General features: G+C 42.4%; 1 gene segment (V, D, J or C); it reads left to right on the forward strand.

Annotated features, from left to right (window-relative positions):
* The window catches only part of LOC105072264 (immunoglobulin kappa variable 2D-26-like), an 80,177-nt gene extending 54,289 nt beyond the window's left edge, over positions 1-25,888 (forward strand). Inside the window, 2 exon segments of the V gene segment in view lie at positions 21,020-21,055; positions 25,359-25,888. Coding sequence covers positions 21,020-21,055; positions 25,359-25,681 — 359 coding nt within the window.
* The last annotated feature ends 239 nt before the right edge of the window (positions 25,889-26,127 follow it).

Genomic DNA, 26,127 nt, shown 5'->3' on the forward strand with positions numbered 1-26,127 from the left:
TGTATAGAAATACTGAATTACTCAATTGTACACCAGGAACTAACATAGTACTGTAGGTCAATTATACTTCAAAAAGCAAACAAACAAGCTCATAGAAATAGAGATCAGATTTGTGGTTCCCAGAGGCAGAGAGTGGATGAAATGGTAAAAAAACACAGACTTCCAGTTACAAGTACTAGGGATGTAATGTACATCATGACTAATATCATTACCACTTCAGTATATTATATGTGAACATTGCTAAGAGAATAAATCCTTAATAAATTTTTTTAATGTTGCATGTATATGAGATGATGAGTGTTCGCTAAACTTACTGTGGTAATCAAGTCAAATCATTATGCTGTACACCTTGAACTTACCCAGGGCTCTGTGAATTATATCACAATAAAACTAAAAGAAAAAAATTACAACTTTCAATACAGTCCAGCAAGTTTTCAAATCGTAAAATATTCTTAGTATCCACTCTTTTCTTTCAAATCAGATGCAGTCAACATGAAAACGTAAGTTTACTGTCATAATGGGACGTATCTTGTATTTTGAGCATGTAATTTCAGAACCTAATGGAAACATATAAATATGGTGTAAAAACGTGGAATATATTTACGCCACCAAATAGAATGAGGATATAGTGCACAGATTTCTATCTCTATCTCAGACTCTCTTTTGCATTTTAAATTAAGTATTAGAAGTTCCTGTTGTACAGCGCTTAGGCATCTCAATATATTCAAAACCAAACCTCCCCTATTTCCCGCAACACAAATGCTCTCTCAGAAAATGAGGCACTAGGTCCTTGTGAATCAGCCTGGTCGCTGTTCTTTTGGTCGACCAGTCTCTCAGACTACATGCCGAGTCCTCCCAAAAGTAGCTCTGTCACTAACAGATCTAAGGTGTAACAGCACCTCCTGGTGGTAGTTGGTGAAAAAGCTTCAGTTCCTGAGCTCTGCTAAAGCAGTTCGTTGTCATTCACTCTCACATAAAATCAAAAATATTTATAGAATTATGCCAGTAACTGTAGCATAAACTTTCCTAGGCAGAGCACATTTTGAACGAATCGAACAGAACCTCTGGCCTCAGAGAGCTTTCAGTTTAATGGAATAGTCAGATAATAAAGAAATAAGTAACATTCTTCCTCCTGCCCCTACTCACTCCGTCTGAGATCCCTCCCCCTGAAGCAACGTCATTATTCAAGACGATCGGGGCAATGGGAGTCTAAGTTCATTCAGTGTATATTCATCCCTCAAAATAAATGGAGTCAGAAGAATAGGGAACAAATCGGCGCAACTGGTTGAAAACTTACATTTCCTGGAAAAAAATCAGTCCATTGTAGTCTCATCAATTGCCAGGTATTCAAATCATCTTTTTTTAAGGATGAACAATGGCCTTTCAATGCATCCTGTCCCTGCAGCATGAAACCACCCAAAGCACAGGTCAGTAACAAGAGTAGATATTCTGGCACTGTATAGAAAAATCAATGTGCCCAGTTTTAACAGTTTTATTAACAGCTCTATTTTTAGTGACTCATTTTCTTTTGCTTTACACTTCTCCAGTTTTCCTTGGAAAATGAAGTTTTCCTGAACTAAGGGGCAGAAGGGAGCATTTAGCCTTTACGCCCCTTGGATTTACAGTGACTAGTCCCTGAAGCTCTTTATCTTTTCCTCCTATAATCCTAGCTCAGCTCTTTGATTATGGGTGACAGAGTTCATGCGTGTGTTTTTTCCTCTAAAGCATCTATTTTACCTTGTCAAAGCTTTCAACTGCTATCTGGTCAGCTGCTTTTAGAAATGCCGATTGCAAGCCAATGTACAGCAGACTAGCCTCTCAGAGAAGCCGTTTACTTGACTGCAATGATCTGCAGTGACCTGTCAAAGGATACTCATTTCCTAAGCTTAACCACAGGGAGGGAATCTCAGATATCTGATGGAATGTGAGGAATGGACATCACTTACGATCGAGAAGCACGTAGGCAGTAGGGTGGGAAGGAATAAACAGGGAGTTCGAGATTTGCAGATACTGACTGGTATATACATATATAATACATAAACAAGTTTATACTGTACAGCACAGGGAAATATATTCAGTATCTTGTAGTAGGTCACGGTGAAAAAGAAAACTATAAGGCACTGATGAAAGAAATTGAAGACATATGAACAGATGGAAATATACACCATGTTCTAGGATTGGAAGATCAATACTGTTAAAATGACTATACTGCCCAAGACAATTTACAGAGTGAACACAATCCCTATCAAATTACCAATGGCATTTTTCACAGAACTAGAACAAAAAATTTTTAAATTTGTATGGAAACACAAAAGACCCTTAATAGTCAAAGCAATCTTGAGAAGGAACAGAGCCGGAGGAATCAGGTTCCCTGACTTCAGGATATCCAATCTATGAAGCAGTACTTTTAGTCCAAGTGACATGCCCTGTGTTTTCTATTCTGCCGTGAGAATGTCTGGACCATTGGGTGGATAGCATCTTGCTGTGGATCCAGCTATGATTTCTGAACGATGAAGATTCATGTAGATCTCTGTGTGGCATTAATACAGCTGTTCCCTCGAAATGTAGAGAAAGGTTGGGAAAGCCATAGAATTTAACTCCTTTAGGGAAAGAAGCAGATTTATAGGAAATAAGAATCAGAACTAGAGAATGTAACCTAAAGAGCTGCTCAGTCTATACAAGGCAACATTCCCGGACCAGGCACTCACTACCCCATGTGCACAGTTCAGAGGAACGCAAGGATATCCAGGTTGGACTCCATGTAGATCAGGGGTGTGAACATAGGTTTCCTACATTGTTAAGGAGAGAAGGACCTGAGTCTGGGTTAGATGGATGCTTTGGGCAGAATGGTGTGGGGTAGAGAATACAGACTCACCCAAAGAAGAGTTCTCTGCCTGCATGAACAGTGCCATTGTCTGTCTTTATGATGTGACAGCAGTACCATGGGGGTCAGAGCCAGGGTCCTGCTCATCTATGCAGCTGTGGTCATCTTCCCAACCATGCTGTCTGGCCTAACTTGGTGTTATTCTTTGCTAATTTGAACAAAGAATAAGGTGACTTCTTGGGAAGTGCCCTCGGAAAATATCACTAAGCAGCAAATGAAAGGTGTATCTGAAAGATAAAGTTCTGATAAACACCTCCAATCCGTTGATTCAATCATGCATCAAGGGAGACAGCTAGCCCACCTTGTTGATAGAAAGAGGAAAACAGAACCATGGATATCTAATTTTGTTTCCAACAGGCTTATAGCAAACACCGTATCTCTGAATCTAGGGGAATAATGAAGTGGGAGGACACAGGAAGGAAATTCGGTGACCAAAGGAGAAAAATTCACCCCTCAGATGGAGTCAACAGGCTTTTCTGACATGGCCGCCTGGGGATGGGTGCTCAAGTGTAGAGAAGAGGAGGCACGTGTTCTCTGCAGCTAGAAGCCCAGCTCCCCGGCCCCAGCTGCTTTGCCTGCGTCTCCCAGCCCACCCTGCTGTCCAGAGCACGTATCTATGCTTGAGTCAGTGCCTCAGATCTGCCTCCGAGTGGGTCATGGAAGCCCCAGCTCAGCTTCTCTGCCTCCTGATACTCTGGCTCCCGGGTGAGAGGAGCACGGGCTGGTTCTGCACGTCCGCAAGATCTTTGCGCATGCCGTTGGATCCTGCGCTTTTGCTCAGCAAGCACGATAATTAAAGCTCAACGTAGATCGCCGATCCTAGCGCTGTTGGGAAGACAACAGATATGATCTAGATGATCTGAATGACTTTTCTATTTTATTTCCTATCCATCAGGGCCACCAGCATCCCAGCCCGGTTCAGTGGCAGTAGGTCTGGAACAGAGTTTACTCTGACCATCAGCAGCCTGGAGCCTGAAGATTTTTGCAGATTATCCCTGCTATCAGCATTCTGCGGTGATTCAACATGAAACAAAAACCTCCACAAACCTTTGAGGGTTTTTGATTATGCCGGTCTGTTTCCTTCAGAAGCAGCTGCTGGGGTGGTTGCTCAGTTTTAGCACATCTACCTCGATTTGGAAATCTTGAAGTTCTGAACAGTAGGCCAAATGGACGTAGTTGATATTTACAGAGCATTCCATCTGAGAGGTCACAGTGCCAGCATCGCTGTTTGAGGGTGAGGACCTGTCCCCTTGAGAAAGGAGCCCCTGAAAGTTTGCCATGGGTGTGTGGAGAACACTTGCTCCAATATGTCCCTAAAGGAACTCAGGGCAATTTGCTCAGGCAAATGTGACCTAGGGAAAGGAAAAGAGCCACATTTTCCCAGCAGTGTAAGTTCTCTAACTTTGCCCAATATCTGCCAGATACCATGTCTGATAAAAGCTGCTTATTTAAAATTGACCATCACTTCTCAGTCTGCATAGTATGGATTATGAAATTACTATGCATTTTTACCTCTATTGACTTTCATTATTATGTTTCTATCCTCTGTTAGCTGTAGGCCCAGTTTCTTTAATAGACACAGGACATTTTCCATTTTCAATTTTTCGTATGTCTATTTTCGGCAAATTTTGCATGTGCATGTACGTTACTCTTTTTTCCCTGTAGATTTTTATATTTTGGGCCTAAAATTGTTTATAGGGTCTCCTTAACTTTTTCATATCTGTAAGCAATAAGCAAGCTTCTGATCTGTCCATTGTTATGTTTTTGTGTAATAAAACAATAAATAAAATGTGGGAAATGTCTACGAAACATAACTAAGATTCACAGAAGAATAAAAAAGAAAATCATACTATTTAATGCCCAGAACAGACAAAGAGTATGAGGTTACTTCAAAGTTCATGTCACAGCCAGATAAATTATTGCATGATCAAAAGGAGGTACTTGGTGGTATTTAAATTTAAATTTAATTTTGTTTATTAATTAAAATTAAAATTAAATTTAAATCAATGTAATCTTTTGTCACCATTCTGTATGTTATAAAAGAGTAAATTGGTATGCTACTAAAATAATGCTGGAAAATCTTTCCCCAAATACATATTATGAAGCCAGTGAGCGTTTCACCTGCAGCTAATGTAACTGACATCTGGCCCCCAGTGGTTTATATTGTTTCATACACAGAATACACTCAACCATTCCAAAGACCCCCAAAAGGCTCATGCCATTACAGCATCAGCTCCAAGTCCAGAATCTCATCTTGTAGATCAGATCGAGGTGCAGACGAGGCTCCTTGGTTGTGCTTCCAAAGCACAGATCCTCAAATACAGTTCTTTTCAATTTGTAGATACGTGGATAAAAACACAAGATACCTTCCTACACATGCCTAACCTACAACGGTAAGACAGGCATATGATAAACCCGTAATCGTCCCTGTTCAGAAAAGAGAGGATGTGGGTGGCACGAAGGACTCTCTGGCCCACAGCAGCCATGTAGCCCAGCCAGGCAGACGCTGGAAGATGCTTGATCAGGTTTCAAGTGCTGGGAATAATTCGCCAGGGATGCTGGCTTAGCTTTGAGTTCTGCCCTCCAGGGCACCCTTTCTTTTTTATAAAAAGGAACAAGTGTTTGCAGCTGAGTAGTACTTGCAGGCTGTTTCCACCCCGCATAAGTCCTCTCTTCACTCTGTAATGCCTCTGCCCCAGTGGCCCTACCTCTAGTTACCAAAAGCAGCTTTCGTTATCAAAGGTCGTATGGCCAGGGATGCAAAACAGAAGCTTCAGTTTCATCGGCAAGGAATACCCCAGCTCCATTACTGCCATTTCTTTCTTAGCAAATGAAATCAGGTAAACGGAATTCCATCAAGGAATAGAAAGGCAGTTATCTTACTTTCCTTTCAAACTGACAGTAGCGGTCCAATTTCCCTTCATCTTTTTACTTTCCTATTTAGCTATAATTCCCAAGTCTCCATTTTCAAAGGATGCATGTAATTTTTCTTAAAGGTAGGTTTATGGTGTACAAAGAAAATTATTTCAGGTTCTCCCCAGTATCGTTGAGTAGACATTAATTCACTTGAGCCAAAAGAAAATAAAAGTTTTTTAATGTAAAAAAAAAAAAAACTCAGCATAAGAAATTATGGTTTGTGGAGGAGGGGGAATAGCACAAGTCGTAGAGCGCACACTTAGCATGCACAAGGCCCTGGGTTCAATCCCCAGTACTTCCATTAAAAAAATAATTAAATAAACCTAATTACCTCCAACCCCCCCAAAAAAAATAATAAATTATGGTTTGGTATAACTAATAGCACATATTGGAAAAGTAATCATGGAACCAAGTGTGCAGTTGGAAACAGTGTTAAAGAGACACTTCTCTGGATCCTGTATTCAGCCGTGAGCGAAGTATTGGAATGTGGTCCTGAGTGTGCAATCCAAAGAGACACCATCGCTGCTCATATTAGGACTGTTGCCGTGGGATCTTCCACCCCCGTTTATTTAGCGCCAGAATGGCAGAAGATGGGACACTGAGTCCTGCAGAATAACAAAAAGTCTGGTGGCGGAAAAGCAAAGGAAAGGAAAGATAATGACACTCGCCCAGGAGTTCAGATTTTATTCACAGTCCTACTGAGAGGAAGCAAAGCTGTGATCGCACCATGTGAAGCTCATGCATGAAGTTTCACTCTCTGCCATTTAAACACTGTCTCCCCATCCCACATACCACACAATTTGCATATCTCTCCTGTCTGCATAAGCCCCTCAACATCTCTGAAGCCATATAATGTATGTTGTGCAACCGATAAGGATACTGACCACACGTGAAGCTCGGGCCAAGACTATGGGCTCCCAGGCTCACCTCCTCAGCCTTCTGCTCCTCTGCATTTCTGGTAAGAGAAATATTTCCTCTTCTCATGGCATATAAGACCTCTGAATCTTGGCTAAAAAAAAATTTACATTTGTATAAGACATTGATTTTTGTCATTCTCTCCAAACAAGCTGGTTTATCTTTTCTGTTTTCCTCCCTAAACAGATACCAGGGCAGAAACAGTCCTCACCCAATCTCCAGCATTAGTGTCAGCGACTCCAGGAGACAAAGTCACGCTCACCTGCAAAGCCAGCCAAGACATTGATGATGACATAATGTGGTATCAACAGAAACCAGGACAAGCTCCCAGGCTTATTATTAAATATGTTTCTACTCTCATCTCTGGGGTTCCATCCCGGTTCAGTGGCAGTGGGTACGGAACAGACTTTAACCTGACAATTGATAACATGAAATCTGAAGATGCTGCATACTATTTCTGTCAACAAGATGATAATACACCTCTCACAGTGATACACCCTGTTACAAAAACTTCCAAATGCCCCGAGTCGGGTGACCTCAGCTGCTACTGAAAATGTTCAGTCTGTGGAACGAGGTGACCCACTGGGATTTATAAGGTTTCTTCAAGCACATGCATACCTATTTCCTTTTTCTGTGTGTTTCTTTATTTTCTGCCGCCTCCAATGCTATGCCTGACACACTTAATACAGTCGAGAATATAACAGCCTTTGATCACATTGTCCGCTGTTTCAGTGGTCTCACTCTGAGGCAGAGATAAGTTCACATGGCCAAGTCCCTAGCCTTTGTCACAACTATCATTTCCACCTCCAGGAAAAAGCAAAGGCGAAGATGGATCCAGCCTAGGTTCCAAATTACAGCAGGAAAAGCGATCTTCCCTCCCCCCTAAGCATGTTCACATGCATCCACACGCTCATTTAGACTCTTCTCTACCGACTTTGTTTTCACCAGCTCCTCTTCAGTATTTCCAATGATACAGGGAAAGCAAGTGGTCGATACAGGAACTCAGCTTACCCTGGGCACAGAGCCCTGAATCCACAGTCTCTCTTTAGATTCCCAAAATTTGTCCTTCCACTCTTTCCCCTCGTTTGCTCCTGAAACAGCGACCTCTAGGCTGTCACTTAACTGGTATTTTTTAAGATCTTTGTTCTTTTTCGAAACATTTCAGTTCCATCACCCTAAGATTAAAAGGCTATCCCCTATATCCTTGGCATCTGCTAATATCTGGTGACTTTGGGGCTTCACTCCCTTGTCCCACTGCCCAAATTTCAGCTGAAATCCCAGGTACTTTTCCAAAGGGTGAGCCTGCGTAAAGGTCAAAGAGATCACCTTATATGGTGAATACCCGAGAGACGCTCTGTACCTTCGCCCTCAGACGTTGAGGCAATGCTCTGTCATCAAGCATTTGTTGTTTAAAGGCATTTTGCTTGGATCTGAAGGAAAAGCAACCATAGAACCAAACTAACATCCACGTTTTGACCTTGTCATTCTCAGCCTGTGGCAGCTTTTGTGCTCCTGTTCCACGGCAGCCACCAGTGGGAGGAGGTTAGTGTATCCTTGTAAAACTTGTGGCTCCCAGGTCAACTTCAAGGTCCGGCTGAAATCATACCAGACTGTGCAACTTCTACTGAGCCCTCAGGTTAGTACTTAATAACCGCCAGACAAAGGGAGCGTCGGCTGCAACAACACTATTAAGGAAAGAGATAACTGAATCGCAAACACGGTCATCTTCTTTATGGTTCTTGTGTGGTGAAGGCTAGCAAGGGACCTCACACCTAGAAATAATATGCACCAGAACGGAAGCAAATTCTTTCCCAAACCCACTGCCACTGAACCTGGCGAGAGCCCTGGAGGTCAGGGTGGATGAGTGATGATCAAAACTTTGAGCATAAGGGCAGACATCTTTGGAACATGCCATTTCAGAGATTTTCCGCTTCCTAAAGAGAAGACCAAGAAGCTTAGGTACAGAGCCTCATTCACTCCGCCAGTTCTCTTCTACTGCGATTTCTTTACCCTCTTCTGAGGACATAACGTAGTCAGCACAACATAAAAGTGATATAACTACGACTTTCTACCCTTAGGAGGTGAATAGAAACATTGGTGTTTGTCAGTTTTTAGAACCAACTCAAGCATCATCCTTGCCTAAAGTAATATCTCCCAGGGGGAGGGTGGAGCTCAGTGGTGGAGCGTGTGCTTAGCATGCACGAGGCCCTGGGTTCAATCCCCAGTGACTCCATTAAAAAAATGATAATTAATAAATAATAAATAAACCTGACTACCTCCCCCCTCCTCCAAAAAAATAAAACTGAAGTAATATCTCTCCCTTTTTCTGGAAAAGACACCAATAAGACCAGTAAATTGGATGATTAATCTCAAAGATGGTGTGTGTGTATATAAGGTAGTCAGTGTGTGGATTATTCAGTACTTAGCTCTAAATAAAACTACTAATGTTTATGAACCTTTCTTGAGTCTCCCTATGTAAGATGAAACTAGCAGGTCTTAGTGAAAATTCTGACCAGGAAATACGACATGAAATTCCCCTCCTCTGCGCTGCCCTATACAGATGTTTACATGGGTGACACAGAAGTCCATTTCTACCCTAAAGGAATGCATGGGAACCTTGGTTAGTGTTTTTTTAATATAGATTCATCTATACAAATAGTCTGCAAGCTATTTCCTCAATTAACCTTATGACGTAACTGCGTTCTTGAGATACATCCACGTGGCATCCCGTAGAACTCTGTCTCATTAATTGTTGGATTCCATTAGCTAATGTTTTGCTAAGGCTTGCTTTTTTTTTTTTTTTTTTGCCTATTTATTACAGATTTTGTGTGTAGACAGCTCTCTCTTTTTATGTGGCCTTGTCTGGTGTGATATGAAGGTAATTCTCTCCCTGTGAAATTATTTTGGAACTGTCCCACCCTCCCCTATTTTCTGGGAGGACAGGATCGGAATTATTATCTCTTTCTTAAATGGTTAAAGAAGTGTAAAAAAAAAAATTAACAAACAAAAACCTCAATCAAAAAGGGCTGGAGGACCAGAAGGGGGAGCTCTCACACCGGGTGATAGTAGAACTTTCTCAGCAAGGAATCAGTCAGAGAAAAGCCATGGACTCTTAGAAAAAGAAAGAAAAATACCATATGAGATCGCTTTTATGTGGTATCTAAAAAAAAAAAAAAAGAACATAAATACAAAACAGAAACAGACTTATAGACACAGAATACAAACTTGCGGTTGCCAGAGGGGAGGAGGGTGGGAGGGGACAGACTGGGAGTTAGAAATTTGTAGATACTGACAGGCATATGTAGAACAGATAAACAAGATTATACTGTGTAGCACAGGGAAATATATACAAGATCTTGTGGTAGCTCACAGCAAAATAGAATGTGACAATGAATGTATGTATGTTCATGTGTAACTGAAAAATTGTGCTCTACACTGGAAATTGACACAACATTGTAAACTGACTATAACTCAATTTAAAAAAAAAAGAAAGAAAAAAGAAAAGCCATGGACTCTTTGTTTATTCTAACCCACCCAACCTCCTCTTTCTCCCTATGAAAGAATTCTCCTTTCCATGCAGGGTGGAGTCCTACATACGTCTTCATGGTTGCAGAGCCCAGATTGCAATTCTCTGCTACTTTTGCTGGAGAAATATCTGGCAATATTCAGATGAACAGAAGTCACCAGAGAAGTTTTCCGTCCCTGGAGATCCTCATGGAAAAGTTTTTAATACCAAATTCAGCATGTTTCATGGACTTAGGACGATTTAAATGAATTTATTGTGTTGATTTTGCTAATTTCTGTTTTGAAAAGGACTTATCTATTTTATTTAAGTTGTAGAATGTATGGTCATAAGATTAGTCATATCTCTAAAGTTGCCCACTTTTTGTCTTTATCTTGGTAATTAATATTTTTGCTTATTTCTTGGTTAGTCTAAATAGAATTTTATCAGATATATTGATTTCTTTAAATAACTTGATTTTATTTGCTTATTTTATTATTTGTCTGTTTTTCATAACATTAATTTTTGTGCTTGTGTTTAGTTATTTTCTTCTTTCTACCTAGTTTGGGTTTAACATGTATATTTTAATTAGATTCTTAAGGTAACAATTTAGATCGTTGATTTTACGCTTTTCTTCTTTTTAAGACATTTAAAGCTATAAATTTCCTGCTAAGTATTGTTTTAAATGCATACCACAAATTCTGATAAGCTGTGTTTTCCTTGTTGTTCAGTTATTCTTTGGTATTACCTAATATTAACTTTTGCATTATGACATTATTTATGTTATATAGAAGGGTTTTTTTTTTTAAATATTTTTCATATTCTGCGTGATTTATTGTAACTGCTTCTAATTTAAGAATTTTTGTGATCAGGAAACATTCTCTGCAGGCTCTCCACACCTTTAAGTCTACTTAGGCTGGTTGTATGGTGCAGACTGCGGTTTATCCTGGTGAATGTCCCATATGCTCCTGAACAGAATGCATATTCTTCCACTTTGTGGTTCACCGTTTTTGAGCAATTAGTCAAGTTTTCTGGTTGCTGTTGTTTTAAATCTCGTTCTATCAGGAGGTGAAAGATGGTACATCAGGAATCTAACGAAGTAGAACAGAAATTGGTTAACGCTACAAACCAGGGCTTTGATTTTTCTGAAATGCTGGCTGTTTTTTACTAGCACAGCGCTGAAGCCATACAGGTTATAATTGTTACTTGCACTTTTCTTTTTTCTGTTTCCACCCCTGCATTCTTACTGCCCTTCTTTCTATACCCACTAACGTATCACGTATGCCTCTGTGACTTACAATAATGCACAGGGACTGTTTAAAGCTCATGCTTTACAGAAGCTTTCCCCTAGGTCCATGAACCTCATACACAAAAGTAGTGAACAACTTTCAGAGAGCGGACCTGAATTCTGGCCTTCTGCGTAGAGGTGCTGGGGACTATCAGGCCTTGATTATTCTGAAACAGTGGGTCATAGATAATTGATGTCCCCACTTGCGATCAGTGGGTTTTATCACCTCTGGAGAGGAAGTAGGAACAACAGAGCAGATATAAGCCTGTAAGAAATTTACAACATCTCCATAGTTTTCTTTTTGGTTAAATCACCTTCTACAAGGATTCAGATTTGATCAAGTATTCAAAAAATATTTTCAATCATTCAGTCCTAACGTTAATTTCAAATAATGTTCATTTCATTAATTTCAAATAAAAACAAATAAATTCAATCTTAGCGTTCATAATAGAGGAGGAGGGGTGGGTTTTCATTCAGCGGACTTTCACACAGGTTAACGTCTCATTTCCATCAAATGGCCCAGAGGATCCAGGACCAGTGTGGTGGCTACACCTAATCATATTCCTTTCATATGGGGGAGGGGGGGCGCGTTCAACTCCTAGTCCTGCCCTCCTGATCCCATTTTTGAACTCAAATCGTAAGACATAATCCACCTAAATATTATTAAAGATTTCATGCTTAATTTCGAGGAACTGCATCACACCTGCATCTTTTCCTAAGTTGCACAGGCTGCCACCAGCTGACGCCCACTGAGAATTTATTTCTGCCCGGAACTTTGTTTAATCCTTGCCTCTGATGACCACTAGAGTCCGCTATGTCCACACTCCACCAGAGGGCGCTCTGACGTCTCCCCGTCAGAAAGCAGAGCCCAAGACCCTCCTCACAGCCTCTGGGGGAAGCAGCTGGTCCCTGAGTTGCTGCTGCGGGAAGTTTTTGTTCCCGTCTGCAACATTGTGGGTGTGGAGCTGCTCGACTGCTGACAGTAATAGCCTGCAGTATCTTCAGCCTCCACGCTGCTGATGGTGAGAGAGTAAGAGGTCCCAGATCCACTGCCACTGAAGTGGGATGGGACCCCAGAGGCCAGGCTGGATGTGCTATAAATAAGGAGCCTGGGAGGGGCTCCGGGCTTCTGTTGGTAACAGTGTTAAGTAGCAGGTGCTTACACTTGAGCTGGCACTGCAGGTGATGGTGACTCTCTCCCCTTGGGAAACAGCCTTGGAGGCCGGAGACTGGGTCAGCACAATTTCTGCCCTGGATACCACTGTCACACAGGAGAGATGAAAAGAAACACAAGTTAGCAAAAATCGGGATGCAAGAATGTCTTCATACCATGCAACGTGCAGAGTTACTCTAAGATTCCAACCTAAAATAAAGCAAAACTTATCATAGACCCAAACTCCCATGGGAAACGGGGTCCTGAGTTCTACACTCTGTCTCTTACCTGTGATACTGAGCAGCAGGAAGCTGAGAATGTGAGCCTGAAAATCCATGATGTTGGCCGAGGCTGTCACAGACTAAACACACCTCTTCTTATAAGAACCCTACTTGGAAACAACTCTGGGAGTTTTATGGTCTCAGCGGAAGAGAGATGCAAATCAAGAGGGTGTAGGTGAGGAGGTCCCAGCTTATAAGTCCACGTGCTTCTTCCACTTACTTGCATAATTTTAAACGGGTATACGAAGAAGGGAGGTTCTCAGCGCTTCTCTAAGCTGTGTATGCACATGGTGTCCATCGGAGAATCCCAGCTCCTTGTTCCCTGGGAACTCCTCAACTAAGGCCTTGCTGGTTATTCGAGGTCTCCTCAAACACCTAGGAACCCCCAAAGCACTGGAGAAACTAGCGCCCCAGTGTGTGATCTGAAATATAGATAATCCTCAGGGATATTTCCATGAAAGGTAGGCACTAGTCCCATCCAGAGAAGAGAATCTACATGTGAGGCATCGCAAAATAAACTGTTCTGTCTGAAACCAAAGGACGCTCAACTATTGGCTCATTGGGACCTCAGAACATCCAGCGCTTGACCTCATGCTGGTTTTGAAGGAGCCTGGGCCTTCAGGAGCTATAATACACAGTTTATTGATTTCCACTTTAATTTTTATTAAAAATTAAATTAAACATCCCTTCATTCTACATCCTTGAATTTTGTTTGCGTTTCTTTTTCAAGGTTCTTCCTATAGAAGTTCAGGTCATTCATTTGAAATCTTTCCTATTTTTTTTTTAATTCAAGCATTTTTAGGTTTCTATTTCTCGTATTATTTGTCTATCAATTTGTTACAAATTTACCACTAGCCTGAGGAAAACATTGACTATTTCCTCACTTGGGAAGGAACATGAGAAGTTAGGCTGAAAGCATCACGTTGAGGGAGCTGTCTGATGCTGGTCACAGGGAAGGATTACCCAGGGAAGCTTCCGTATTTAAGGTCCTTGGCCCAGGGGCCATTTGGGAGGGAGAAAATGAAAACATACTAAGATGTACGTAATATGACAGTTGCACAGACAGACTTCCGACCCAACGGTCCCAGCCCAGTGTGCACGCAGAGGCTCAGAAGTCCTGACACTGTCTGTACTTTCATTAACTGTGGGGAGGCTGCCTTCTCGTACTTTCCTGCCCTGTAAAACCATCTCCAGTTCCCCTTCAGGCCAGCTGGGCAGAGAGGCTCTTCTGTGCCAGCCCTCCCCTTTCCCCTGGTACCTACGTCAGACGCGGCTACACTCGCTTGTTGAAAGCTGTGTGACATGAAAGGGAAGGTGACGAGTCTCAGCGTGCAGCTGTTTGCCTCTGAGAGGAGCTGTCGCTCCTGATCTCTGAGATGGAGTATGGCATGAAAACGCCCACTTTGGCTGATGTCACTGAGACCATCTACAATCACCCAAAAATAGCAAGGATGCCAGTTTACCCCCAGTCCACAGCCCCATTCAGGTTACCGGATCATTGAGAAGCAAACACAGTTTCCCGTGGAATTCTGTCATATACTTAACAGAAGATTAGAGAAAATGTGGGTTTCAAGGTTGGTCAAGTCCATGACTTAATGTCAGATCAAATGGTTTCCACCCCTTTGCTCTGCCTTCCTCAGTCTAGTCAATTAACAGCCTCTTTCCGGATCGGAAAGTCATTCCCAGCAACAGGGTGGCAGCCAGCAGGAGGGGGACACTATCCTCTCCCTGGAGTAAGGGATACCATTTTTAAGTTCTTTCTTTCAGTCCTACCGGGCAGCCCACAACTGCAGCAGCATGAGACAAGCAAAAATCATTGCATGCACTGCTCTCCCGTAGTCAGAATCCATCCACTGAACTCGGGGTTGTATCAGTTTGCCCTGAATCCCAAGAAACTGGTAGGGGTGGAAAGTGTAAAATATGACGATATTTAAGAAAGAAGAAAAGTGACTACATGCCAATAAGCGTGCAAGCCACTTTCCACACTCATGAATGAGTCGAGGTCTATGCAGTGAGACTGGGTACAAGGTAAATCTTCATGGTAGAGCCCGGGGGGTGAGAAAAGATCGGTTCTTCCTCACAGAAAATACAGAGATATCTTAACCATCTTGGAACCTAAATTCTTTACAGTTGTCAGACATAGAACTGGAGAGGCATCTCCAGGGCTGCCTCTGAGGCCTGTCAGCTGCTGTAGAATTCAGATTGTCCACCTCCTTTTGCAGTGACCTCACACATCTTTGAAAGCCTTCAGAAGGACTCCGTGGGACGGTGCCTCCTTTTTGCAATTTTTCTTCCTTGTCGTTCTTGCAAGAAAAGAGAAGAGAAGCTAAATGAAGGACAGTCTTATGAACATCACTGAGTAATCCTTTCTCGTGAATGGGCTGCTATAAAGGTGATGAGACTGGTGCTGAGATGTCATTGTCACAGGAGAGCATCCTGCAGTGAAAGCTGGTGCAGAAAGGGCAACGGAGTAGGAAGTCTCGGACCTTGAGCAGCCCAAACCCCTCCCCACGGTGGGAAGGGAAACGTGTTGTTTGGGGCCAGAGTCCCAGGAGAGGCTTTTATGCTCTGCTAATGACAGTGAATTTGAGCATCTCCTGCCTCCCCAGCTCTGACTGTGAAGACGAAATGTGCCCCAGACCACCTCCCACAGACGTGACAGAGACCCCAGAGATGTTCTTGGGGGCCAAATGAATCAGGAGCTTATGAACTTGTTTCTCTCATTGCTACTTTATACAGTGATTGTGGACCTATTGCTGGTGACCTGTGACTGGACGGGCGGGTGTTAGTGGCGCCCCCTCCTGGAGAGACAGAGGGAATGAAGACAGGGCAGCTCATTCTATAACACTATATACAAAAATAAACTCGAAATGGATTAAAGACCTAAATGTAAGACCTGATACTATAAAACTCCTGGAGGAAAACATAGGCAGAATATTCTTTAACATAAATTGCAGCAATTTTTTTTTCTATCTGTCTCCTAGATAAATGAAAAGCAAAAATAAACAAATGGGACCTACTTAAACTTAAAAGCTTTCGCTTAGCAAAGAAAACCATAAACAAAATGAAAAGACAACCTACAGAATGAGAGAAAATATTTGCCAATGATGCGACCAACAGGGGGTTAATTTCCAAAATATACAAACAGGTCATACAGCTTAATATAAAAAAAATTATTTAAAAAACACAACCCAATCAAAAACTATGCAGAAGTTCTAAATAGACATTTCTCCAAAGAAGACCTCCAGATGGTCAACAGGCACATGAAAGGATGCTCAGTGTCACTAATTATTAGAGAAATGCAAATCAAAACTACAATGAGGGATCACCTCACACCAGTCAGACTGGCCATCGTCAAAAGTCTACAAATAATAAATGCTGGAGAGGGTGTGGGGAAAAGGGAACCCTCCTACACTGTTGGTAGGAATGTAAATTGGTGCAGCCGCTATGGAGGACAGTATGGAGGTTCCTTAAAAAACTAAAAATAGACTTACCATAAGATCCAGCAATCCCACTCCTGGGCATATATCTGGAGACAACTATAATCCAAAAAGACACATGCCCCCTAGCGTTCATAGCAGCACTATTCACAACAGCCAAGATCTGGAAATAACCTGAATGTCTATCGACAGATGACTGGATAAAAAAGATTTGGTATAAATATACAATGGAATATTACTCAACCATGAAAAGAATGAAATAAGATGATGGGTTACACACACAATCAATCACAATACCCCCTTTTTAAAAAACACAAATAGTAAGATCTAAAATGGGGGGAAAAGGTTTTTAAGAAGACTGTTTCCAAGAAATAAGCACACAAGGACGGGAAGAACAGGGCAGAGACAATAGCAGCAAAATAACTAGGCTGAGTAATGATGAGCTTAACTGACCCTCGGAGCTGAACAGAAGAGCTGGTGGAACTAGAAAGCAGAAAGATTGAAATCCTTCCGAGATGGGATCAGGATCCTCCTATTGAGGGTGTGAGACAATGTCGGGCAGCGGGCAGGAAAGAACCAGAGCCCAGGTCCCTTACCCAAGATGAGCAAGACCGGGGTCGGGGGCAGGATGGGGGGCTGTGTACCGGTGGTCAGAGGCGTGGGAAGGGGCACTCAGTGCTGGGCCCTGAGCCAGCAGGAAGCAGAGGAGAGTGTCCATAAAGGACCAGAGGATTTTGACAACAGAGGCAAAAAGTGTGGCGAACCAAGCCTGAATTCATGGACTCCACGTCTGCTGCAGGGCCAGTCCAATCACAGTCGTTGTCCACGAGGGGCTTCTCTGCAGTAGGATGAGAGAGGACACAGGGCTGGATGCCAAGCAGACATACAGGGGGCTGAGGAACTCCAAGGCAGAGCTCGAAGAGATCATTGCTTGTTTAAAGCCAGCTGGAAACCACAACACTCAACATGCAAATCTCGTTGGCTGAGGCTCTCCAAGGGTTCATAAGCCCTGGCACTTGGCTGCTGTCTTTCCATTCACTCTAGAAAGTCAAAAGTACCTGTAGCCTTAATGTCTTCTTGGCAACAAGATGAATGTCTACATTTTCCAGAACGGGACCAGAATCTTGGGTCATGTTTACGGCTCTCATATTTGCACGTGGTCGGCCAAAGGACTTGGCTTCTCCCAGTACCTCTTTTTGAGAGATGAGTACAGACAGACACAGCTTCAAAGCAGCAAAGAAGCAGTGAGTATTCTCAAGTGACCCTCTCCATCTCCATCCTTCCGGGCCAGTGGGGCCAGCCTTGCCCCTCGGGATCAGGACAGATGTCCTTTTGTGGCACTCGGCCCGAAGACCAGCAATTGATCAGGTTCTGAGCACCACTGAGTGTAGACTCCAGAATTTCCTCTTCCTCTTGTGGGATTTCAGCTTAAGTCAAGGACAAATGATGAATGAAATGATCCTAATGGGGGAATCAAGCTGAAATCAAAAGAATCACCTGCCTTGGACTCCACTGTGACTGATGAGCTGGAAAAAATACTGAACCACAGACTTCAGGATGGATGAGAATATGCAAATGTTCGGGATCCAGGTAGGGAAACCCCTATTCTTCAAACCTTGCCAAGAGCCACATTGGGCCATTGCATCCTTGACACGCTGGGTGATTTACTGTATGTTAATGGTGGGAGGCTAACCTCTCAAATATGCTGATTAATTATGTCAAATAAAAAGCAAAAATGATGCTTCTTGAAATGTTAGACCTAAGGAACATTGATAAGATTGCATATCAATCGCTTTCAGGATGACTTATAGATGTGCACTTTGTCTCTCTCTCTCTCCCACTCTCTCTCTCTCCTCCTATCTCTTTCTCTCTCTCTCTCCCCCACAAGCAGTTTAGAATTTATTCAAAGATCTAACTTTGCCAGAGGCCACATGGGAAGCTGCTTCAGTGATGAGTTTGTAGATGAGGAACCCTGAGTGCAGAGATCCTTAATATGTATGTTGTTCATTGTATCTGAGGGCAAAGGATGTCTCAACCACCGCTTTGTGACTGTGTTATGTTACAGCAAACATCACAGCAACCATCCCTTATGATCCTACTGTGTGTGATCTTCTGATAATCATCTTTTATTTAAAGCAGTAGCAAATACTACTTTAAAATAGTCATTTACTTGTGCTCTCCAATGTCCAGTTTACTCACTTAGGAGCATACATCCTTTGTACGGTCACACCAAAGAAAACGTAAGCATATGTATACATCATTTAAAATTGTATTTATACATTGCTCATGAATATTGAGAATTCTATTAGGCAATATCAGTGTTTATTTTTTATCAGAATTGGTACAGCCTTATTGTTTCTGAAAACCACAAAATGAATGTACTCACGTAACCTTAAAAATCTAAGCTACAATATACAGAACAGTAGGAAGGGAACAAGGCATCGTTCCTTTTTCTTCCACAACAACACGCCTCTGTAATTGTCTTCAGGAGATAACCGCTGAGCACAGTTTGTCGTACTTCCTTCAACCATTAGCCTGTATTTACATCCATATATATTCAATTAAAATGGATTCATAACATCATACAATATATGCCACTCAGCCTGTATCTTAACAATCACCTTCCATGTGACTATAGAGAAACCCACTCCATCTTCTTATTGGCTGCCTTGTGCTCCATTGCAAAGCTCTGTCTATGATAATTAGTTTATGATGAAGATTTCAGTTATTTTTCTATTTTTTTACCTTTTAAGCGACACTTTAATGAGCAGTCTTGTGTATACATTTGAGCCTACTTTTCTACTCATTTCCAACCCTAGGACAGTCTAAGGAGTTTCCTTTTTCTCCCCTCACCCCGGTGCTTCCTACCATGTGTACTGCTTCCCCTGGGGGACTTCACCCCCAGAGTCTGGTCTACAGAACGGTGCAATTAAGTGCTTGAGCCCTGAGTTCAAATCCCAGCCCTACCACTCTCCGCCATGAGCAAGTGACTTAACCTTTCTGCACTCAAGGTTCCTCATCTACAAAATAAAGGATAATATTAGCTTCCAGTTCCTAGATTTGGGGGGATAATTCAATAGCGATCCATGTACAATGTCTGGCCCTTTGTAAATGCTCAATAAATTTCAACTATTACAATTGGTGTTGCTTGCATCTCTGCAGAGAAAGCCACTTTCTATCCTCTTTACTATTCATGTTGACTGTGTCCTCGGGCAACTATTTTGCACACTTAATTTCCACCCTCTTCTCTCTACCTCCAAATTGATGTCTCGCTTTCCTCATCTTCGGGTGAGACCCACTGCTGACTTTGCTATTCGAGGCAACTAGCAAAGCTCTCCAGGCCGACTCTAATCTTCGGAATTATAATCACAGTTTCTCTTGTAAACCTCACTATCACAGCAGTCAGCATCCGCCCTTTATCAGCTCCGATCTATTATTGATTTTCAATTATTTGCTGTTGGGGCTTTTTTTTTTTCTTTTTTCCAGCAAATGTTTGCTGAGCATTTGCCAAGTTAAGAACCTGGCCTGGGTCTTCCAAATATAAGACAATGAAACATCAAACAGCTTACAGTCCAGGAGCGTAACAAGAATCTTAAAGCAGAGAAGAGCAATTAGGTGTTCTAGGCCCAGTGACCTGCCTCTGTACTCAACACAATGTCACTTGCTGGGGGACGATCCACAAAAAGGTCTCTCTTGAGTTGAGTCCTGAAAAACAATTAGTTGTTCACAAGTTAATCCAGGTGAGCAAAGGTGTTTCCAAGCAGATGGAGAGTTTTGTAAAAGGTGAAGGACTGTAAGGGTTTTCGGGTGGTGGGAACAACGGATGCTGAGGTGAGGATGGAAGGTTAAGAGGCAAACAGAACTTCAATAAATGAAGCTGGACTCACAGCAGAATGAGGTCTTCAATGTCCTTGATGGGGTTACTATGGAAACACCAAGGCACACAGTGATTCCCTGGCAGCTCCAAAAACTTCATGCACCCGGTTCAGTTCAATGAGACACGGTGGGTACCCCTGGGGGGTACCTGTCCTGTGACCACAGACAACCAACCAAGTCAAGTCTGCTTTTCTTCTCTGTTGGTCTTTGGTTTTGTTTCACACGTCAGTGATAGCTTCATTCCGCAGTAGATTTCAAAGTCAGACATGGGCCTTGATTGGATACACATTTAGTCTATCTTTTTGTGAAACAACATTGTGACAAAGCGAGGCTCAAATAGGAAAACGTTCTTTACTGATTACTAACTCAGAGAAGCTAAGGTTTCCTCTAATGACACCGAATGAGGTTCAGGGTTATTATCATGATAATTTGCAAAATTTTTTTCATGTTCTTGTCTTTCTGTGTAATTTACATTCAACCTACTTTCCAAAAACTAAGTAAATAAAAAGCAGCTGTCCAGATGTGGTAGATTGCCTGAAAAAAAAAAAAAGTGGGGGGGACCATCAGACCATAGGCATAAATAAATCATCTTTTAGGATTTTAGGTTTTGCCTAAGAAGACAAACATTGTCTGTCAGAGAAGGCCCAGGGCTTCCACACCTGCTTGAAAAGGGAGTTAAGCTTCAGTAGCTGACCCGAGGCTCTGTTCCCCTTGGGTGAGACGAGTTTTTGCACAGCCAGTCAACAGAGAGCCATCACTGTGGAGGACGTTAGGCCAGGGAACCAAGCTGGAAATCAAACGTGAGTAAAATCCAAACTTTCCTTGCTCTGTTGCCTGTGTCTCATGGTCCCTGTGTCTCTGATGTGATCCACAAGCTGACTCTTTGAACCCGGACTGACATCCTCCAGGGCAAAGCTAGAGCTAAGTCTGTAGCCCAACTGGAGAGCTGGTAGCACATTTTCTGTGACGAACAAGAGCCAGGCGTTGGGTGAGAATAATTGGTCAGAGTGATAGTTTTTCAGAAATTGCCTGGGGAGCAAAGCCTATGTTCTGAACAGAGCTTTGATCGATGGTCAGGAAGGGAACCGGTTTTTGTACAGGAGAGAGGTTAAGAGGAACTGTAGTGTGTATAGTTTCGGCAGTGGGACCAGGCTGGAAATCAAACGTGAGTACTTTTTTCAGCTGATTCTTTGCTGTTTCTGTCTACTTGGCTTGCTTTTTGCTCTTTTTTGCATGTTTTCATTAATTAGGTGTCAGGGATAAAGCAAATTCCATTCCCAGATCAGGTGCTAAGGAGGGAAAAATTGTTCCATGGAAGGCTAGCTGATGACTAATTTTTAAGATTTCCAGATTAAAATCACTAAATTGGGGGAGATGGCTTGCTTCCTATTCAAGGTAGATTTTTATAGGCATGGGAGTTAAGGGTGAATCACTGTGGTTCAATTTTGGCTCAGGGACCAAACTGGAGATCAAACGTAAGTACATCTTCATGCAATAATTTGTGAAGTTTTTTGTCCTATTGTATCATTTGTGCAAGTTTATGGCATTTTGGTTAAATAAGCCATGCCCGGTGACCCAAAAGTACATGGCAGAAAACCAGAAAAGAGCCAGTTTTTAAGCTGAGCAAACAAATTGTCGAGTTTGCGAGGAGCATAAGGTATGGAGACAAAAAGGAAGAAATAGCCAGATTTTTCTCCAAATTAGCCTTTCTTATGTAATTGGCTTCTCAAGGAGGTTTTTGTCGAGGGGAGTGTATTAGAGCCCTCACTGTGGGTTACGTTCGGCCAGGGGACCAAGCTGGAACTCAAACGTAAGTGCACTTTTCTACTCCTTTTTCTTATAGAGTTGTGAAATTTGAGGGGTTTTATGTTTGTGATATGAGTTAAGGTCGATTCTGGAGAGAATGGGACTCGTCTGAAAATCAGATGAGTACGGGACAGAACATCCATTTGTCTCAAGGAGGAGCAAAGAGCTAGTTAGTTGACATGGCATCTAAACCGCCAGATTTTCTCTGTATCTGACAATCTAATGAGGTAAGCAGCAAAAAGAGGTTTCTGCTGAGAGGCAAGTAGTTAAGTTAATACAGTGGATCACCTTTGGCAAGGGGACACATCTGGAGATTAAATGTAAGTAATTTTTTTCTACCACCTTCTGAAATTTGGGTCTAAATGCCAGTGTTGGCTTTTAGAGGCTTCAGTATGAGTTTTTGTGGAGATGGATGAATGAAGCATTTCAGATTTATTATCAGCTTAATAAGTTAAACTCAGCTCCAAAACTGGATTTGCAGACAAAAAGATTAATGTCATCCAAATTGAATGATTCAAAGGAAAAAAAATTAGTGTAGATGAAAAAGGAATCCTTGCAGCTCTAAAGATCAAAAGTGAATTAATTTTTACTGAGCTTGGCCAAATATTGTATTGATTTTTGCTTGTAAGTATAGTACAGAAAAGAAGACAAATGTATTTCTTAGTCTGTTTTCTGTCTTCTGTTATTATTTTATAAGGTAACAATAGAATCAGTAGGATGCACTAAAAAATCAGAAGTTGGAAAAGTATAGCTTTTGTGTAAAAGATGCCGCTTAATTGAAAATCAGCAGCAATGTCATTTTTAGTCTAAAATGTGATCAATTGTCACTATTCAGAAAATCTACACAGATTCTTGACAGATAGCTCCTTTTTTAAAAGTCTAATTTCTATTTGAGTCTAAACTAGGAATGATCTTGACAGAGATCTCTTTTTTTAATCCAATTTCTATTATTAGACTGAGCTTGAAATGATCTTCTTGTAACGGAGAAAAGATCGTTGCCCCCCAAAATCTCAGTTTTGAAAAAAATTTGTTTAAATGAAAGAAAATAAAATAATTGAATTTTTAAATGGCCACAGGCTTGTAGAAAAATAGGAGATATTTTAATGAGCATGTTCTTTTACTTGCTTGTTGTTCCTTGGCGGTGCTTTTATACCGCCAGAGGCCGCGGCAAGGCTAGCGGGGTATGTAGACCTCACCGCAGTCTTTTTCGTAATAGAACGACCTTGGCCGCCAGGCCCCAGGGCTCCGGGGGTCGCGCCCTTGGCCGCTAAAGGCCGCGGCAGCCCCGCGATCGCCCGTTCAACTGCGCTGTGGCCTCCTTCCTGCCACAGTGATTCAAACAATGTCGCTAACAGAAGGGAAATAGAAATGGACAGGAGCTACCATGGGGAAAACAGAAAAGCTTGATTTTTATAAGAGATTGCATAAATAAAATTCATGTTATCATATCCTCTTAATAAAAATTTCCATTAGGGGACTGTAAGAACTTAAAGCTATTTTGTTTTCAGTGATATGTAATAATTTTGATATCCTCTCATCAAATGTTATTTAAGTACTTAAAGCTCAATCCAAAAGGCATATATGTGTATAGAAAGAAATATATATAGAAATACATGTATATATAAACTCTTGCAGGGCAAAATCCTCATCAGCAAAAATCTAATTGAAGGCCAGCAGCCTGGCTGCTCAGCTTTTAGTCAATTAATTTTTGCTAAGTTCAAAGTAAATACCATTAAGGTATATTAGCTGATAGAAAAACAAAAGATAAATTTGTAACATGTTTTTAATTTTCAGAAATGTAATGGCTTCGGTAGGATTATATTTCAGGTGTACAAAATATCTAAACATATTTAGATGCCATTAATAAAACCTAATGTAAATATATTTTGCAGTCCTTCATCCTGTGATAGGAAACTTTCAATCTGGGTATTTTAACCGCACACCCTCCGAAATAGTTGAGTGATTTGTTATTGCCATTGGTGTTTATTCCAGCTAATTTCAAACGTGATGCTTAAAAAAGATTATTTTTGGTTTGCAACAGCCTGACAGGACTGTTTTAGGGCCATTTTAAAACTCTTTTCAAACTATTTAAACTATTTCAGTATTTTTAACTATTCTAAAACTCTTGAATGAATGTTAAACCATATTAAAAGCTAATGTCCGGCAAGAATTTCTATATGCAGTATGTTCATTGTTTACTATTTTAATGCAGGATAGAAAATTTAAAGCTATCAAGGAATGACCCAAATAGAAGTTATCTTTCTTGATTATTTCCCCTCGTTTTCCTCTAGAATTCGTATTATTTTGCTGCCAAGGCTATTTTATAACACTCTCGGAAAAAAAAATAGTAATGAAGGTTAAAAGAGAAGAAAATACGGAAACATTAAAAATTCAGTAGCTTATGTTGAACTGCTTGGTTAACATGGAGGTTTATGGCTCTATAAAGGTGTATAGCTTTATAAAAAACCTGCTCGCCGTCTGCTGACTTCTCCCAGCAAAGGAGACTTGTTACTTAACCCTTGCTCTCCCAACCGAGGCTCTGAAGTCCCACAAAGGGGATTTCCAGCAGGCCATCTGGCAGCTGCTCAAGGTCACAAGTGACACTAGCCAGTTCCTCTCAGGCAGGTGGCCTAATTACAGTTGACCCCTCCTGGTCTGGCTGAATATTTCCCCATACGGTGACAGTCATCATGCCAGGGCCCGGGTCTCCCTTTGTGAGCCGTGGGAGAATTGCTGCCCTGGTCACAGAGGGCGAAGGGGCCGACCCCGACCCCGACACAGACTCAGGGCTTGGGGCTCATTCTGCAGGCTGAGTCTCGCCCCAAAACAGCCAAAGGACGGCCAGGAAGGGAAAGGCAGCCTGCCATCACTGCACAGTCCTAGGAGAGGCACGGAGGAAATGATCTGTGCAGGACCTGCTCTTGCTTCTCAACTCTGAGGGCGCCCGATGAAATGCTCTTTGTTTCTTTGCCTGAAGCACTGTGTTTATTGCAGAGGCAGGGACCATAGATGAAGGAAAGAAAGGTGAGCTCAGAAAAGCACACAAAGAGGCCTCAGAATGGCTGCAAAGAGTTCCAATAAAACAATCTAGAACTTTCCTAAGGGGCAGGGGAGAGGGAAGAACTCAAAATCCTGGCGATTAGAAATACGCTTCCTAGTTGCTCCCTCAGTCCTATAGAACAAGCAAGCTGCTCTCTGTGCGTCTGCCCGCGGGCTCCGGGATGGGCCACAAACCCCGCACCCCAGGGGCGAACCTCCCTGTCACTTAATCACCATTCTCCCTGCTTCCTTCCTCAGGGGCTGATGCCAAGCCATCCGCCTCCATCTTCCCACCGGCTAAAGAACAGTTAGAGACCGAAAGTGCCACCATCGTGTGCATGGTGTCTAACTTCTACCCCAAAGACATCAGCGTCAAGTGGAGAGTGGACGGGGTGAGCCAGAGCAGCGGCGTCCAGACGAGCATCTCGGACCAGGACAGCAAGGACAACACCTACAGCCTCAGCAGCTACCTGACGCTGCCCAGCTCGGAGTACCAACAGCACAACCTCTACGCCTGCGAGGTCACCCACAGGACCCTGTCCTCCGCCGAGGTCAGGAGCTTCGACCGGAGACACTGCTGAGCGAGCGCCCACGGGCTCCGGCACGGGGCTCCGCCCCAGCCTCCGCCCGCTCCCTCCCTCGGGCCTCCTCAGGCCCTTTCCCCACTGGAGACCCTCCCCTGTGACAATCCACCAGCCCCTCTCCCCACCCCTCCCCCTCCCCCCTTTGGCTTTAATCATGCTAATGTTGGGGCGGTGAATAAATAAAGTGAATCTTTGCACCTGTGATTTCTCTCTCCTTCCTCATTTCAGGTTCTTATACGTTGTTTTTCTAATTACCTAGTTCATCTTCCAAGGAACCAAACCCTGAGTTGCTAAAAAGTACACCATCAGTTATAAAAATCCTCCTCCTCCGTTCTCCCCTGCCCTGCTGTCCTCTACAAGGAACCCACAAGGCACCTACCTTCACCCCCCTCTCCCAGGCCAATCGCTTCTTTGATTTCCCCCCTCAGCCAGCCCTCAGAGTC

The sequence above is a fragment of the Camelus bactrianus genome, chromosome 28, assembly GCF_048773025.1.
Source record: "Camelus bactrianus isolate YW-2024 breed Bactrian camel chromosome 28, ASM4877302v1, whole genome shotgun sequence".
In the NCBI taxonomy this organism is placed as follows: Eukaryota; Metazoa; Chordata; class Mammalia; order Artiodactyla; family Camelidae; genus Camelus; species Camelus bactrianus.